A 19,989-nucleotide genomic window follows, 5' to 3' on the forward strand; every position below is an offset into this window, starting at 1 on the left:
ACCCCACAGATTTTTTCAGTGTGGTCCAGTCGATCGTTAGATCTATTTTATTTTTTGTCTCAAACCTTATGACAAACTCGCAAAATGCATAGACGGTTTGGATATAACACATACCTTATGATGGGACCCACAGAACTTGCTGACGTCAATACACCAAATATATAGCTGGTGTGTGGTACACCAGCCAATCTTGGATGCGGATTACATGATGCGGATTACATACTGACAGGTTGAGTAGGGAGACTCGCTATTGAAGTGACGTCACCAACTTCTGTGGCCTCCACCATGATGTATGTTTTGTATCCATGTTGTCCATCTGTAACGCCTTGAAAATTGGGGGTCGTGTATACACTTGGCTCCCAAGTTCCCAGATATCACTTATAGTCATTTTTTACTATTTTACATTTAATCTGGTCTAAATGCGCAGGATGGAATTATTTGGAACATGAAACACAATGACAACTGGTCTATTGAAATAAAAGAGGTTATATATATACAAGTCCAAAAGAATATAAATGGGTCACACAAGGCGTTGCCCAACAAAATCACAAAACAATGACAAGTCTAAAAGAATAGAGCTGAGTCCATAACTCAGCGATCCAGAATCCCACCTATCAAGCCGATGGAGAGCCACCCATCAACTGAAAATAGGACAACTCGTCCTCCTCATCAAGGCTCGTGCCGCTAGGCTCCTCGTACTCTTCGTCACCTGTAACTATGGGAGGGTCTAGTTGGTATTTTAAAAAACTGTCCCAGAGTGAGAGTGAGTGATCAACTCAGTGAGTGCTATTAGTCTTAAGTTGTAACAGACATCAATTATATTATGCATTTAATGAAAGGCAAGCATTCAAAAATGCCTAACAATTCTTATTAATACAGGTGCATGATAAATGGTATGATTTATGCCCTCACAACAATACTCCCTCGAGTGACACCATCTCACGATCGCATATAACAACACTCCCTCATTACAACCTCGATTGCCGAGTCGCCACCCTAGCTAGTGCGATGCGATGATAATATTAGCCAAGTTCTTAGTTAATTCCATTCATCCAACAGGTTGGGGAAACTCATACACCCCACATATCAATACCCTTATCAAGTTGCGAAGCCTAAGCTCCTCAACGTGCGAGGACAGGGCTCTGCGGTCTATAATCCCGTCGGGTTCCCCATCCCCGACTTCAAGCACATGAGAAGTGCTAGGAAAAGGGATCGGTCGTAATCACTACGGGGAGGCTCATCACCCCAGCGTAGGCTGACAGCTCGGGCAGTGTCCCATTCCACCATGTCTGGCTCACGAGTTGGTAGATCGGTATCAATTCGTTATCAATGGGCTACAACAGTTGAAGGGTGCCCTAGGTTTTATACATATATGAGTAAACGGGGTTAATAAATAAGCTTGGTCATTAAGTAGACTAGACCGCATGAGTTCATGCAAGCACGTGACAAACGATATCGGGTACGAGCGACCCATGTAGTCTAACTACTGTCGCCACACGTACCTGCCTAAATCCATGAGTTTAGCCTCAGGATAGTCCTACCAACAGAACCACCTTCACTCTCCTCATAGTCCTGACTAACCTAAGGGTTTAATGATAATCTATGGCATGCCAACTAACAAGGTTATCAATTAGCATAAACAATATCATGTGTTCATATATTCCCAACATACAATTCAGATTTTCCTAACATGCAAAGCTAACAATATCAGGAAACAAAAGTGCATGTGTTTGTGTGTGTTAGGGAGGAAGTTAAGCATTTCATATATCTTCTAATATCGAAACATACACAAGGATCATTGCATCAAACATGTTATGGGAAAAACATCATACATGAATCGAACAAGGAATGTACTAGCAATCATCATTAGCATACCCATTCATGTTGAGAAACAACAAGCAATCCATCATCATTCCACGTTGATTTGGGGAATCTAAAGTGTAAGGTCTTGTCGAGGTTTTGCTAGATTTCTCACATACATCACCCAACAAGCAAAATTATTAGATTCATATTGAAATTGGTGCTAGGCCACTTAAGAATAATAGTCAACACCTTGTGACGTTTCGCCCAACTCATGGCGTTCCTTAAGTTAGAAGATTGGGAAAAATGATTCCTATATCAATTTAAAAGCAATTAGATAAGATTCATTTAATTTATTTTAGAAAAACCTATGTTGGGGAGTAGGTTTTGTTTTTTACCTTAGGTTTTGTTTTTTACCTTCCAATCGCGAATGAGGCGAATTCGGCGAAGGGACATGATCAATGCTAGGGCTTGATTGGAGGAGACCTATGAAGGGGAGCACTAAAGCCCTCCCCCCTACTCTCTCTCTCTCTTCTTCTCTTCCTCTCTCTCTCTTTCTCTCTTCCTTTTCTCTAGGGCAAAATCGTATAGGAAGAAGGGATGCCTAAATGAGGCCATTTTATAATGCCAAATTTGATATAAATGGCCCCAAGGGCTAGGTTTTTACTATACTAGACTTATGGGAGGGTCTTTCTAAGCTTTAGGGCCCACTATGGGGTGTACATATTTATATACACTATAGGATAGTTAGCCCTAATGATGATCTACGTATGTATATGATCAGCCCACCATTTGGATCTGCCGATCGACAGATATGATTAGAAGTCTGTTTAACGATCACCGATGGTTGATCGGGGCTGCGGCTATACGGATATGAGCAGGGAAATATCCTTACTCCATGGGTAAAGTTTGGTCGTAAACTGCGGTCCGAAATTCTCAACTTTGCATAAGAGTGGACAACCCAATTCACTTAAGTTTCAATTTATTCTTTTAAGGTATTTGCACTTCTCATGCACTCGTCCTTTAGTTCAAGTTAAGTGGTTTTAGACAGCACCCAGGTATGACCCCCGTGATGGACGTCAAGCCCAGTAAGACGGATATTATTCTATAGTTTTGGAACTAGTGGCCCACCAATGAGCGATCTAGAGCTTGTTCGAAAAATCGGGGCATTTTTGGAATGAATTAGGTATTAAGATTTCTCGTGGGCAATGATTAGGATTTGGATTAACTATGTTCCTAATGTGGCCTATTTATAACTAGTGAAAGTTGAGATTTGGTCATAATTACTCTAAACCGTCGGTTTTATGCTAAAAGAGTAACGGGGTTGATTTAGTCTATTATTCAAGATTCGGGCCTTATCTGACTCGGCCCCGGTTAGATTTTTAATTTATTCATGTTTGTCTTGATTAGTTAGTGATGGGTCGGTTAGATTTGGGTCCTATGTGAGTAAATCATGGGGCTACACCTGATGTTCAAATGATTGGGCAGATTCGTTGGCTTCCTACGGTTGATTAATTGGACTTGTACGGTTCTTTACTGGTACCACTCATGTATAAACTAACATTGAGTGCTAATGGTCATTAAGTGATATCATAAGTTAATTTTTTAAAAAAAAATTAAGGTTTTTAAAAAAAAATCCAAAATAGTGAAAATTCAGGATGTTACACCATCCATTTGGAGAGATTATATTAGGGCATAATCCAAAGAATGAGTAAGATCCAAAGCTCGAGTGACCCTACAACAGAAAACACAGTGGGGAGAGTGACGCCCACCGTTAAAAAGTTTTACGGGCCACAAAAGTTTTCGATCAAGTTGATATTTGTGTTTTCCCTTATTTCATGTCTTCTTTAACATATGAACAGGTTGGATCTCAAATAAACATCATGGTTGACCTTCAGATGGTTTCAACGGTGGGTGTCACTCTATCCACTTTTTTCTATCGTGGGGTCCACTCCAGCCTTGGATCTGCCTCAATTCTTTGTATCACGCTCTAAAATGATCTATCAAAATGTATGGATAGTGTGGATACAAAACATACATCATGGTTGGGCCACATAACTTGGTAACGCCACATCAGTATTGACTCTCGCTACTCAACCTATAAGTTGGGACGCGGATTGCGTCTTACCCCTGCCCGAACAGTTATCCGTTCAGGCAGGAATCTGTGGGGCCCATCGTGATGAAAGTATGTTATCCATGCCGTTCAACACTTTTATCAGATCATTTTAAGGTAATAACAAGAAAATTAGGTAGAAACAAGGCTTAAGTGGACCACAAAATGGGGATTTAACGTACACCGTGAAAAACTTCTTCGGAGCTGGAGAAGTTTCGGATCAAGCTGATATTTGTGTTTTCACTTCATCCACGTCTAAAAAACGTTATTAATAGGTTGGATGGTATTTAAAAAAAAAAAAAAAAAAGATCACGTTGGCCCTTAGAAAGGTTTCAAGTGTCATTATCAGTGCAACTTCCTTTGATGTGGTCCACTGAAGATGTGGACCTGACTCATCTTTAAGATGCTATCTTAAAATGATCTAATAAAAGTGATGAACGGCGTGGATAAAATACTTACATCACGGTGGGCCCCACAGATCCCTGCCCAGATGGATTACCGTCCGGGCGGGGTAGGACGCAATCCGCGTCCGTATGTAGCTAATCCGCGTCGGGTGAAGTTGGTTATAATTATTAATATTTATACGTATTCAGTAAGAAAATTAAAAATCAAACATCCCAGAAGTAGCCGACGAATTACCGACTCCTTTTACACGTCTCCGATTAATCCAGTAAAAAAAGGCCTACCTACCCCACTTGTATTTACACTTGCAAAGCTGAGGTCTTTGGTCAAGATCCACTCTCAGACCACTTTCCGTGGGCCCCACTTCCCTCCTTCCACCCTCCCACAATCATTCCCACCTCATTTCCTTATTTAAGCCCCTCGTTCCCTCCACTTCCACATTCACCACCTCTCTTTCTCTCTCTCTACAAACCCAATCTTCATTTGGGTTTTGGGTTCTGAAGAAAGAAAGAAAGAAAGAAAGAAGAGTAGAAGCAGCCCTCTAGGCTCTCTCTCTCTCTCTCTCTATCTCTCTCTCTCTCTCTCACAGAAGAGTAGAAGCAGCCCTCTCGGCTCTCTCTCTCTCTCTCTCTCTCTCTCTCTCTCTCTCTCTCTCTCTCTCTCTATCTCTCTCTCTCTCTCACAGAAGAGTAGAAGCAGCCCTCTCGGCTCTCCCTCTCTCCCTCTCTCTCTCTCTCTCTCGCAGACCAAACCACAAACACAAGATGGGCAGCCTCCACACCGACGCTCTCGAAACCAACAACTCAACATCCGCACTCAACCCACTCGACCCCGACGAATTCCGCAAACAAGGCCACATGATAATCGATTTCCTTGCCGACTACTACCGCGACATCGAAAAATACCCCGTCCGCAGCCAAGTCGAACCCGGCTACCTCCACAAACTCCTCCCCGACTCCGCTCCCAACAATCCCGAACCCCTCGATTCCATTCTCCAAGACATCCAAACCTCCATTATCCCCGGCCTCACCCACTGGCAAAGCCCCAACTACTTCGCCTACTTCCCTTCCAGCGGCAGCACCGCCGGTTTTCTTGGCGAAATGCTCAGCACCGGTTTCAACATCGTCGGCTTTAACTGGATGTCCTCCCCCGCCGCCACCGAACTCGAAAGCATTGTAATGGACTGGCTCGGCAAAATGCTCAAACTCCCAAAACCATTCCTCTTCTCCGGCAACGGTGGTGGCGTGTTACAAGGCACCACCTGCGAGGCGATCTTATGCACTGTCACCGCCGCTCGTGATCGAATGCTTAACAAAATCGGTAGAGATCACATCGGACGGCTTGTAGTGTACGGTTCAGATCAAACCCATTGCGCACTTCAAAAAGCAGCTCAGATCGCCGGAATCCACCCAGCCAATTTCCGCGCCGTACGGACTTCAAGATCTACGTCCTTCGCTCTCTCCCCCGACGCGCTCCGATCTGCGATCGCAGACGATATTGCAAATGGATTAGTTCCACTTTTCCTCTGCGCGACGGTGGGGACCACCTCATCGACTGCTACGGACCCGATCGGGCCGTTATCGGATGTCGCGAGAGATTTCGGGATATGGGTCCATGTCGATGCGGCGTACGCCGGCAGCGCGTGTATCTGCCCGGAATTCCGGCACTTCATTGATGGAGTGGACGGTGCAGATTCATTCAGTCTCAATGCACACAAATGGTTCTTTACAACCCTTGATTGCTGTTGCCTTTGGGTAAAAGACCCAAATGCCCTTGTCAAAGCTCTTTCTACAAACCCAGAGTATTTGAAAAACAAGGCTACTGATTCAAAACAGGTGGTGGATTATAAAGATTGGCAGATCGCTCTCAGCCGTCGATTCCGATCCATGAAGCTATGGATGGTACTTCGTAGCTATGGTGTGGCCAATCTACGTAATTTCTTAAGGAGCCATGTCAAGATGGCTAAGACATTTGAAGGGTTTGTAGCGATGGACCCGAGATTTGAGATAGTGGTCCCTAGAACATTCGCGATGGTCTGTTTCCGTCTACTGCCAGCATCGATGGACGGTCGTGATGCCGCGATTGACAATGGGTCGGAGTTGGACCGTGCGAATGAGCTGAATCGGAAGTTGTTGGAGGGTATGAACGCGGCGGGCCGTCTGTACATGACTCATGCTGTGGTGGGTGGGATTTATATGATAAGGTTCGCCGTTGGTGCGACGCTTACTGAGGAACGGCACGTGAATTTGGCGTGGAAGGTGGTGCAGGAGCATGCGGATGCGCTGGTGGGTGCGATGGATGGTGGAGATCTGAAGCATTGATCGACGGTGGAGATGATATCTGATGAGGGTGATAAAGATCAAGGAAAGTACTCGTAATTATAAGTATCTAATCGTTATTTTAAATTATGGTGGATTTGTTTATAGTGTAATAACCTTTGTTGGCAACGATTTCATTTTTGGAATGAATGAATTTTGTTGGAAGTAATTACACGTTTTTACGTGTATATATATATATGATGGTGATGAGGAGATGGCCCAGTACGGACGTGGGTGGGGTCCACCGTGATGTTTGTGAGAAATCCACCCGTTCATCCTTTTTGTGAGATTATTTTAGGGCATGAGACCAAAAGCGAGAAGGATACAATAGTCAAGTGGGCCGCACTGGAAGAGAAGGTGGGTAGGGAAATTACTACCGTTGAAACCTGTATGGGGTCGGCAATGATGTTTACATGTCATCCGTACCGTTCATAACGTTATTACTAATGTGATGAACTGAAAATACAAATATTAGCATGATTCAAAACTTCTGTGGACCCTTGAATATTTCAACTATGGAAGTTCAATCCTCACGTTTTTGGCCCACTTGAGTATTGGATCATGCTCATTTTTGGCCGCTTATTGTAAAATGAGCTCATAAAACTAATGGACGGAGTGGATTTCTCACAAACATCAAGGTGGACCCCACTTAAGTTCCCAACGCAAGGAACTTCCCATGCAGGATATCCGCGTCCGCCTGCTACTACGGAAACGGATTGGATGCTGACCCTGACAATGGCCAATGGTTAGTGGTCGGTACTCTATGGGACCCACCGTGATGTATGTGTTTCATCCGTGCCGTCCAGCCATTCTTCCAGATCATTTTATGGTATGAGGCCAAAAATGAGGTTGATCCAAATCACAGGTGGACCGCAGAGTGTTGATTAAACGCTCACCATTAAAAACTTCTTAGGGCCAGAGAAGTTTTGGAACAAGCTGATATATATTTTTTGTCCCTTCATCCAAGTCTGTGTGACCTAATCAACAGGCTATAGATGTCAAATAACCATTACAGTAGGCCTTAGGAGTTTTTTAATGGTGGACATTCAATCACTACTGTTTTCCCATGGTGTGGTCGAACTGAAATTTAGATCTACCTAATATTTGGGATCAATAACTAAAATTATCTTTAAAAATGGATGAACGGCGGGGATAAAACACATACATCATGGTGGGGTCCACTTAGCACCTACCACTAGCCAAGCGGCATCCCATTACCACCGTGTACACGTCCATCACCGTCCACGTGGCACAAATGGTCCAGATATCACATGCATGGGCCTATTTTTTAAAGACTCGATCGAACGGGTTGACTCAAGGAAGGAGTCCATCCCATGTGATGTAAGTCGCCGAGTCTTTTAACCTTGTGCATGGGAAACCAGTCCATGTTATCTTCGTTCCTGACAGTTTATTTTTTAATTTTTCCCAAAGTACAATTGTCTACAATAATGAGCTATGTGGGGTCCACCATGTCGTATATAAAAAATCCATTCCGTCTGTCAGGTTCTATATTCGATGTTAGAGTATTTTTTAAAAAATTTACCCAGATCCACTGCTGAGGTGGGCCACACCACAGGTAACAATAATGATGGGATGCCAGAGGCTTTTTATGGTGGCCCACATGGCATGTATCTTTCATCACAACCGTTAATCAAGTAATTCACCAGGTTCAAGTGAAGATACAAAAAACCATCCTATCATAAGTGGGCCGCACCACGTGAACTTACAAATTTTTAAGCACGATTTTGCATTGATCCCATTGATATGGCCCATTCTAGCTTTATGTGAGGATGATCTTTTATACTAACGGTTCAAATAAGGATTTTCACCTGATGTACGGAGTAGATTTAAAGCAAGTGTTGTAGATTATTCTAGTCTGTTGGCAACCTATCCAAAAGCTTAAGAATTTTTCCACCTTGGATAACTATCTTTTTTGTGGGTGGATAATTCATAGTGTGGCCCATAGTATCAATGGTTTGGATCCAACCATTGAAAGCTTGTAAGTTGAGCAGCTGGCAAATGTCTACCATTCATTGAAAAATCCCTCATGGTCGATGGAATCCCGGGCCTTACGGCCATTCTATTCATTATTCACGAGCTGTGGAAGTATCATACTCGAAACGAGCGGACGCGGACTTACTGCTAAAGCCTTTTCGAGAAAGATCTTACACGAGGATTCCCGGTGGGGTCACTGTGATATTTTTGAGAAATCCAACTAGTTCATCCGTTTTTCGAGCTCATTTTAAGAGGTATGATAAAAAATAAGATGTATCCAAAACTCAAATGGGCCACACACGAGGAAACAGTGGGGATTTTATGACAACCATTGAAATATTTATATGGCCACAAAAGTTTTGTAACGGTATAAGTTTTCGGCGTTTTCATTTCATCCCAGTGACAATGACGTTATAAACAACGGCTTCGATGGCATATAAACATTAATGTGGAGCTTAAGAAGGTTTCAATGACAGGATTTCCCTTCCCTTTGTGTTGTATTGTCTAGTTTAGTTTTGGATACTCTTCATTTTTTGTCTCATGTTTTAAAATGAACGAGAAAAATTGGTGAATGAACTGAATTTCTTATAAACATGACAGTGTACCCCACCTTGCAATTGCATCCTAGCACCATAACTTATTTGTCATAGACTTTGGCAAGAAATTCGTGTCCGATTGCGTCTAACTCTACTGTTAGGCTACGAACAAGCAGTTCTGAGGGTGGTCAACCGTCATGTGTCAATTTATCCATGTCGTCCATCCCTTTTCTCATATAATTGAGGGCAAAATTGGGACATGCATCCTGCCTCCGCTCATCTCTAGTCATGAATGGGTAGCTTTGTAGGCTGGCCGAAGTATTTATTTATCCACGCTATTCATCCTTTCTCTCGTATTATTTTAACATATGTACACAAGAATGCAAGTTATATTGAATTTAATAATCATATATGATGTTGTCTTTTAAGTGTTTGATATACCTCGTTCTTCTGCTCACATCTTAAATTGATATTAGAAAAGAGATGGAAGCATGGATAAATAGATAAATTGTGATATGCACGCCCACCAAACTAATAGCTAGAGACACGCAGAGTTGGATACTTGAAGTGGTCAACGCCAAGGTAACTTGCATTTAATGCAACTAAGCTTATTATTCAGTACAGCCTACTTTAGTGTTCAATGTAACTTCTTTTTTTTTTTCCTGAGAAAGGAGATGAACGGCTTGGATAAACGGATGCATACTTTAAAATGATTTGAGAAAAGGGGTGAACGGCGTGGATGAACCAATACATCACGGTGGGCCCACCCACACAATTGCCCGCTCGTGGGTCGAGGCGGCTGGGGTAGGACGCAATCCGCGTACAAAACGAGCATTAATTCATACCCGACAAAATCATGGTAACGTCTCAAGTTCAACTTGTTGGACCATAAGTTACAATCCATCCATCAGATAATTTCCAATATGTTATGTACGTGTAACATCTGAGCCTTTCAATAGGTTGAACCCATCGTGAGGATCTATTTGTACAAAAATCATCCTCATCCACCCATCATTATAAAATATAATGTATATCCATTAATAAATAATAAAATAAAATTGTAGTCCATCTGAGAGTGTGCAAGATGATATTAGTATGGGGACAACTTACTGGACGGCTTGGATTTTTCACTTACATGACATCTTTGAAGTTATCCATTCGATTAACAGTAAGTTATTTCGTGCCCCTCTGTTTTATTTTGAGAGGTATGATGGTATACATGATGACGTACTGAAATACTATCCGTTGGAGCTTTATCCCTTGTATTTGGGTCATGTTCTAATGATCTGAGCCGTTTATGAGATGAGTCACTCTTTGTATGGTTGAAAATCAACAAATAAAAATTTCGATTGGATCATTTCGACCCTTTGATTTACTCTTTTGCTTTGAAGACGACCGGTCCAGATTAATAGTTGTAATATTCAATCCCTAAATTTTATTTTTTATTTTTTTAACGTCACAACATCCAAAGAGAGCTTTGTCGTTGGTAGGAAGATACCTGCACGGGTACTTTTGCCTGATATTAGACTGGGCACCGTGCCGGAAATGGATTGTCCACTCCCCCTGCCACCAGCCAATGGCTGATGGTCAGTGCTCTGTGGACCCACCATGATGTATGTGTTTCATCCATGCCGTCCATCTATTTTTCTAGATCATTTTATAGTGTGAGACCAAAAATGAGGTATATCCCAATAAAAAATGAACCATGTTAGAGGAAAAAGTGTTAAATTAACTTCGACCATTAAAAACCTTTTGGGGCCATAAAAGTTTTGGATCAAGCGTATCTTTGCTTTGTCCCTTCATCTGGGTCTGTATGACCTTATCAACAGATTGGATGTCAAATAAACAGTACAGCGGGCATTAGAAAGATTTTAATGGTGGATATCCAATCACTATTGTTTTCCTGTGGTGTGGTCCATTTGAGATATATATCCCTCTAATTTTTGGGTTCAAACAGTAAAATGATCTGTTAAAATGGATTAACAGAATGGATGAAACACATACATCATGATGGGGCCCACAGACCACTGACCAGCAGGGGGAGTAGCCAATCCGTTTCCCACCGTGCCCCCTGCTGTACCAATGTTGGTACTGACGTGACAGGATTTTGATCGCATGAAAGGCTATGTCAGGGATGCGGCCCACCCACCCAAAGCAGGTTTGAAAGGGAGACGAGTTGGGGAGATTTGAGACGTTGGGATGTAGTATGATTTCATGGCCCACGGTGCCAGAGATTACATCTTTCAAACATTTTCTGCGTGGGTCATATTAATTAGCATGTGCCGGTCAAATCTCATGCATATAGTATTAAAAATGATAAAGCCTTTTTTTTTTACTAAATTCAAACTAAAGTTGTTTATTCCAACCACCCACTCAAAGAGGAATTAAGTAGTTCTTTATGATTGAAAATTAAAGCATTTCTTACTCCATTAACTAGCTTGTGATTGGTAGTGTTGTCTTGATGAAGCCTTTTACAGCTAGATTCATTGTCATGATGAAGCCTTTTACTGCTAGGTTCAAACCGAACCTTTAATTTGATTCCAACCGCCCTCATGAGAGATTGAGCAGTTATTTATGATCTAGAATTAAAGCAATTTGGTTATATATTTAGTCATTTGTAATCAAGTGATTTGTAGAGGAGAGCGTTCGACATTTGATGAGTACTTTTTAGATTTCAGGTAAAAAGACTTTATCATTGTGATAGTAAAGATGAACAAATAAGTATAATGTGTGAATGAAAGGAATTCAATTATATTGATAAAATAAAAGAGAATGTACAAAAGATGATTTCTTTGCGATATAATATTTGCGACGACATGGATGGTGAGGTTCTAGATCTAAGTCTTTTTTGGACCAGCTAATAGGGCATAGATGAAAAGAATTGCACTACTAGAAAGAGAAAAATAAAAGGTATTGCTTATGATCAATCGCTCGACATATATGTAAGGGAATTATACTAATCATAGTCTAAGTCAGTCCATCATAGTAGTGTAAAAGGATGAAAGTACACTATTTCTAGCTTAAAATTAGTCCGACATAGCAACATAGACAGGTTATGCTATGAGAAGATAAAATAAAAAAAGATAAAATTGATAAGCAACATTGCACTATAAATTTAATTTGATATGTGTTGGGTTAGTAAGGGTGTAGAAATCTTCTATCTTCCTCATACGTATCCTGAGAACAATGGTAAGGAGAGATCTTTGTAGCCACTTCTCATATACATTGATATGGAGATTACCGTTTGGACCCATAAACAGTCGCGACCTACTAAGCAACGACATGTAGAGTTGTTGTTTGTCATAGGTTGGTCATTGATTGCACATAGGTCGTATATATCTCTGCTATGTAGACAATAGTTTCTCATGAGTCACCACATATGATGATAATCATCTATTGCTTCACACAATCATGAATAATGTACCATGATATTAGGTCATATTAGTGCAATCACTACTCCATGCTCTAGATATCTTCAACCGTAGGAACCGTACAAGCCATCATGGTGGATTAGCCGAACTTGTTGTTGGTCATGACCCTGTTTCAGATGAAACTCAATTTGAATTATGGGGCCTTACAATTGTCATGTGTACTGGATATGCGACACGTGTATCTTCATAATAGTTAGCTAGGCTTACCCTTTTCAAACCACTCATGACTTTTCGAATTCTAATTTCTCTTGGTCATCATAGTAGGTTAAAGAAACATTTGATTTGTCTCTTGCAAAAATCTTGCTGCCATGTGGCATCATCCAAATCGTTAGATTTAATATTATCAAATTTGGCATAAACAACATGTGGCCTAAGCAAATTTGATCACATCCCAACACCACTGATCTATGTAGTGTTCACGAGGCCATCTAAGTATATATGAAAGTTATTCAATTACCAAGCTCCATCTATAGCTGTAGCCTGCCATCCAATCAAATCCCGTTATATCTTATGTATACCAGCTTCATTACTATTGGGATCAATATTCAACTGGCATCCTAACTTGATAATAAAACTTGTCATGAAAATGATTTTTTAGTCATTTTGGGGCCGTTTGGATTAATAAATTTTTACTTGCCTTTTTTTAAATAGAAAAAAAAAATGTTATGAAAATGACCTTATGCAAAAATGTGTCATCAATCACTCAAATGTAGAGGTGGGCAAATCTGACCTGATCAGACCCAATCCGACCCGTTTCAAACCGAACCGACGGCCTGGATCGGTGCGGATCGGGTAGGACCATTCAGATCCGATGTTTTTTCGGAACAGGATCGAGTCATGGTCAATCCGGACCGACCCAATCCGACAACCCGATCCGAATGGATTCAGACTGACCTGACCACACCCGATCCGGGGTGGTTCATATTAGTAATTTTACTTTTTTCAGTAGTATGGTCCACTTAGAGCTTTGGATACCCATCAATTTTGGGTTCAACCACTGAAATGATATGGAAAAACGAATGGACGGCCTGGATAAAGCACATGCATTCACAGTGGGCCCCAACAGAGTTTACTTAGTATAATATTAAGAGGTTTGCTAGAGTACCATACACAGCTATACAGCCGCTATAAGATGGGATAGCTGATGCAGGCTATACGACATAGCTGGGGTGTGTGTCGTGCGAAGACAAGCACTGACGCTCCCTCGAGCTCCGAGTTGTACGAACGGTTCAAAGGAGATCAAAGTTATATGGACCCCACGGTGATGTATTTATTATATCAACACCGTTCATATATTTTTAGAGATAATTGGAGAGCATTATCCAAAAAATGAATAATATTAAAAGATCATCTGAACCTCACCACAAATAGCAACAGAAAATGATTTTCGCCATTAAACATTTTGTGTGGTCCACTTGATAGTTATATCTGTCTTATTTTTTGTCTCAAGCCCTATGACGAGCTCGCAAAAAGGATGGACGGTTTGTATATAACACATACCACATGATCACACGTACGGAACTTGCTAACAACATTACAGCAAGTACGTTGTAACATTGCGTGCGAAGATGAGACTGACGCTCCTCAAGCTCCGAGTTGTACAAACGGTTTAAAGGAGATCAAAGTTATATGGGCCCCACAATAATGTATTTAGTATATCTATAACGTTCATATATTTTTAGAGATCATTGGAGAGCATTATTATAAAAATGAATAATATCTAAAGATCATCTGGACCACACCGCAAATAGCAGCAGAGAATTATTTTCACCGTTTAACATTTCGTGTGGTCCACTTGATAGTTAAATCTGTCTTATTTTTCATCTCAAGCTTTATGACGAGCTTGCTAAAAGGATGGACAGTTTGGATATAACACATACCCCATGATCAGACCCACGGAACTTGCTAACGTGGTTATAGCAAGTATATCGCTGTGATTCTTGTGAAATGTAATTCATCGGAATTCTTGCAGTGCACGTAAATACATATCCAGTAAAAATATATATATACCAAAATGGGGAGTGCTTTCAGAGCCATTTGGGGCTCACCTTGATGTATATGTTTAATCTACACCGTTCATATATTTTTAGAGATCATTTTAGAGCATTTGAAGAAAAAATTAATTACATCTAAAGCTTAAATGGACCACACCAACAATAGTAGCGAGGATATCCGAACCTTGCCCAATCCGATCCGATCGATTTTTCTAACCGAGTTGGACCCGGATCGGATCAGGCCATATATACTTCGAATCTGTTCGGGTCAGGTGACCGGTACTCGGTCTCGAATCAGATCGAATTTGTGTCAAGCCGTTGAGATATAGGAGTGGATCGGGTTAGACCCAATCCGGTCCGACTCAGTCTAATGCCCACCTCTACTCAAATGTGGAAAACAATTGATGGTTGTTGGTAATAAAAAAACACATGAGGCCTACTTAATGAGTGATATGTGTGTCTATGGGTTAGAAATTCATGCCAATCCATTACTAAGGTTGCCACACTACAACAAAAGTTGAGAGTGGATGCTCGCCCATTGAAACATTCCTAATTATATATAAGGGCGAGTGAGATGTGGTTTAAATATTCAATTCATCCATTATGTGTGTTCCACTTGGATGAGGGGTCACACCAAATTTTAGGCCATTTCAAAACTCACGTGAGCTCCCCACTAAGTGCTTTTAGATATTTTAGGCGTGATTTTTCATGATTTCAAATAATGTGGCCTACCTAAATTTTAGATATGGTTGATTATTGGCACGTCCCATGACCTAAAGGGGACCTATCAAATGAATGGAGTGGATTTCCACGACGCATCATGGTGGCGTCCATAAAGCTTGACCTCATGGGAAGTTCCCTTTAGGTCGGCCTCGTAATATCATTTTCTGCACACACACACACAACATGCATGAATACCTCATAAATGTGTCTTTCAAGGAATTATTTGGCTTCTAAATATAAGATAGATTTTAAATGTTTATCTCCCATTTATTACATTTTAAAATAATTTTTTCCTACTTATTTATTTTACCATGGTACTAGTGAATTTTTTATAATGTTCCATTGCCATTATATGACGGAAATTATCCGCTGATAGGCCATAAATTAGTGGTGCATACATACAGGTAGTCACACATCAAAATGATTTTTGCTTGAAATAAAATAAAATAAAATAAATATATTTTTACATAAAAATCCCCATGAATTTAAAATTTAAAATTAAAAATTTTAAATAAAAATAAAAAAATAAAAAAAACCTCTATAAATCTGTTTTTTTAGGACTGCTGTCACCAAAGTATCTTCATGTATTATTTTTATTTTTTACACAATAAAATAAGAGAATTTCAAGTCCACATGGATGTGTCATGGACAACATATGAGTTGCACGTGAATTTTGATATTATTAGATGGTGTGGCCCACCTAATGTTTAGATCCACCAATGTTTTTTTTATTCCCAACAATAGGGGGATTGCATCTACTGACATGTTGGAATTCATATAATATCATGTGGGCCCCACGATTCTAGACCTTACAACATTTTTGAGAATAAAATATGTAGTAGATAGTATGGTAATTTCTCGCCTCGAAAACCACCTTCCCATCATTTTAGTTTGTAGAGTCATTATTTGGTAAAATATATATTTCTGAGTATTTTTAAGGTAAAAAAAAATCTAAAAATAAAATAGCAGATTCAGTATCTTAATTTTTTATTTTATTAGATGGTGTATCTTATTTTTTTAATTTCTAGTGTGGCCCACTTAATGCTTAGATCCACCAAATTTTTGGTTATTCCCAACATCATGGGAATTGCATCCACTGACAGGTTGGAATTCATATAATATCATGTGGGCCCCACAATTATATGACGTTATAATTTTTTAAAGAATAAAGTGTACGGTGAGTAGCAGGTAATTCCTTTTACTGAGAAGTACTTTTATTGCATTTTAATTTGTAGAGGCATTATTTAGTAAAATATAAATTTATGAGGAATTTTATAGTTAAAAAATTCCAAAAATAAAATAAATATAAATATTATTATATATTTTATATTCATGTAGTTAGTACGGTGTGGGACACTTTTCTAATATTAACTTGTGATGACTTGATCTCCGAGTCAACAAATTGTCAGGTGGGCCATACATGGGATCTTTCTCTTAATCTCTTGATTTCTTTCTCCCTCTTAGGTGGGCCACACCCAATCATGACTCTTACCATCCATTGAGTGGACCATATTGATTTTCATCCAAGGTGATCTCTATGGTGGACCCCACTTTTCGAACGGCTCAGATTGTTTACACCCAAGTGCCACGTTGGCAGGAAAGAAAACCAGGTTTGAGAAAGCTCACAAACAACGTTGCATGCATTGTATGTGAAGACGTCTGCCCTCGGAGTCTCCCTTTCTTTCATTGTCCTTCACACGTGATAATGCCCACGCGCTTTGCATGGGCCTTTTATATCTAACGAAGGACACCGTACACACGCCTGACTTGGACGTCATATGTATAATCCACACCGTCCACCTGGTCCAACGTTATATTTTCACCATTGATACTATAATACAGTCGAACCCAAGTCATAGGTGGGCCAAACCATAGAGAACGGTGTAAAATCATGCCTACAACTACGAATTCACGTGGTGTGGTCCACGTAAGTTTTGTAATGTCCTGATTTACTGGGAATCTATTCTTCCTGGTGTGGAGTGTCAAATGAATGGATTGGATGATATATACACCCCACCGTGGCCAATCCAAACAAAGGGTGGCCCACTTGATGGACGGGTGGATTTTATCCACGTGAAGTTGTTCCGTCCACGTCAGCTAAAGTTACGCGAGGATTTTTTCCGTCACGTGCATGTAACAGGTGGAGCTGTGTACGTGACGTGGCTGATTAATTCATCAGTTGGGCTACACCTATAGAAACAATATTGTAAGGTCGTTGTTGACTATCCTGACGGTTCATTCATTTTGCTTGTACCAGTTATTACTACCAACCTAATTTATTAATTGACCTAATTCATGTTTCACGTGGACGACTTAATTCATGTTTCAAGTGTGGACGTAGATTACAATGCGTTTAGTGATAAAAAAAATTATTTATTTGCGTTGTGTACGTACGACATGAGACCTATGATACAAATAAAATAAAATCATTATAAGACCCATCATCTACATTACGTATGATGTGGACTTAACTAAACACAATACGCAGGTGACTCTAGCAGTTAGGAACGAGAGAGGGCTCACCATGATATTTGTGAGAAATCTATTCAGCCTGTCCATTTTGCTAGCTTATGTTATATGAGCCCGAAAGTTAAGCAAATCTAAAACTCAAGTGGGTCACACAGCACAAAGCAATGTAGATTGGCATATTTGTATTTCTGGAATAACCTAATGAACAATTTGGTTGGCATATAATATTAGTGTACTATGATAAGCTGTGAACCATAAGCATTTCTTTCCTTACTTTTTTCTACCATGCGTCTTACTGGAGTTTTGAATTACTTCATTTGTAGGCACATATCCTGACATGAGTTGGCAAAATGAACGAGTAGAGTAGATTTCTCACAAATATCATAGTAGCCCTACCTAGCTTTCAACTGCAGCAACCTTCCGGAGCAGGTTCCTGCGGGCCACAAACTAGGTGGCCCACTTTAAAGTTTTTGAAAAATTCACTCCTTTCATCCATTATGCCATCTCATGCCAAGACATGAGCCCAAAATAAAATAAATCCAAAAGCAAGCCACATGATAGAAAAAGTGGGAGGGAGATGGCTATAGTTGGAATATTCAATATGACCACATAAGTTTTTTTATTACACAAATATTTTTATATTTTTAATTCATCTTGTTGAGAATGATGTAAAGTTTTAACCTTAAAAGACCCTATTAAATCACCATGTTATCCAAAATCCCAAGCCATTAGAGAATGGTGTATCAATATATATATCAAGGGCTAGTAGAGAATGGTGCATCAATATATATAAAAGGACACACTCCCTTGCATGGGAATATATTGGACAATAGTAGAGAGACACTCATATTATAAATAGACCTGGCTTGATTTCTTCATCTCTAAGTTAGATTTGATTTTTAAGACTCACCTATAAGAAAATATAACATTGCGATATATTTATTACTTTCAGAATTTAAATTTAAAACATTCTGCTCTAATATTATGTAAAATCATCATCTAATATAAAAACTAAAACACTTAATAATTAATGGACCAATATATATCAAGATACTCACGTATTTGTTTTACATTGTATCTGGACTCCTGCCTAACATTAGCCGGCAAAATAGATGAGAACTGTCCCACCTAAGCTTCTTACCTGAGGGGGCCCACCGAATCATTGACTTATATCTCGGAGAATGTGCCACTCCTCACCTCTTCCATCTCTCCCGTAACGAAACGCCATAGAATCGCACCAAACAATGCACATGCCCCAACCTAATAAACATCTCATCCACGAAACAATACTTGTGAATCAATCTAGACTGTCCAAACATGAACGAAATTGACCAAATGGACGGTCTCGATTGATCCAATTGATGGTGTTGGGCCTCACATGAAGCAGGTACACCAAACAAACGATCATGGCATCCTTCAAATAGACTGTGTGAATGAAGACCGATCAGGCAGGTGAAACCAACGGATAGGATCATCGTATCAATATGATTTCAACTAAAATCCATCTATATAGAGGACCCCACAAGTTGGACCGTCCGGATGTAAACCACTACTTGCCACGTTTCAGGAATTGGACGGTGAATATCCACTCTCAATCCAACGCGACAAACCAGAGTCGCGCTGTAGCAAAGACAAAATCCAAAAACTACTATTTTATTTATTTATTTATGGTTGTTAGCGATGCAATAAGATATCGTAGCATTTGCTTCCATCGTAATCCAACGGCGATGATTTTTCTAGCCGTCTCTTGTGTAATGACCATCTTGCCCTCGAGGAATCTTTGATATACACGTGGGACGAGACTAGACGCACGTGGGAAGGTGAGTGTATTTTTCCACCCACAGGGGCATTCTGGTCAATTTAAGAAGTCTGCGTGCTGGCATGCTCCCTACAGAATTTTGTAGTTGATTATATTTTTCAAAGACCCACGTCTAGATGCACGCGGACTTTGGACCGTCCAGATTGTGGGTCCCACTGTCGATAGATCGTATCCAGAAAAATGCACTGATTCGCTGACCATCCAATCTCACCCATTGATTTTGAACCTTTGACCATCCTTTTGATGGTCACCGTTTGGACGGTTAGGATCGTCTGTAAATGCAATATTCCGGCTGTGATACATCTAAGATGGGGCCCATCAATTCGACGGTATGGATGGCTAAGTGACCATTTGTGATACAGCTAAGGTAGGCCCTGGTTAAGTAAACA

General features: G+C 40.3%; 1 protein-coding gene across 1 annotated transcript; it reads left to right on the forward strand.

Moving 5' to 3' along the window:
* Positions 1-5,029: 5,029 nt before the first annotated feature.
* On the forward strand, positions 5,030-6,802 carry LOC131220753 (tyrosine decarboxylase-like). The gene has a single exon (XM_058215579.1). The coding sequence runs from the start codon at positions 5,080-5,082 to the stop codon at positions 6,634-6,636; it is 1,557 nt and encodes a 518-aa protein (XP_058071562.1). The 5' UTR covers positions 5,030-5,079; the 3' UTR covers positions 6,637-6,802.
* The last annotated feature ends 13,187 nt before the right edge of the window (positions 6,803-19,989 follow it).

This window comes from Magnolia sinica, chromosome 12 (genome assembly GCF_029962835.1).
Source record: "Magnolia sinica isolate HGM2019 chromosome 12, MsV1, whole genome shotgun sequence".
Classification (NCBI taxonomy): domain Eukaryota; kingdom Viridiplantae; phylum Streptophyta; class Magnoliopsida; order Magnoliales; family Magnoliaceae; genus Magnolia; species Magnolia sinica.

Bases quoted from the DNA above. Each gene is read 5' to 3' on its own strand.
- LOC131220753 (XM_058215579.1), top strand. From the start codon at position 5,080: ATGGGCAGCCTCCACACCGACGCTCTCGAAACCAACAACTCAACATCC.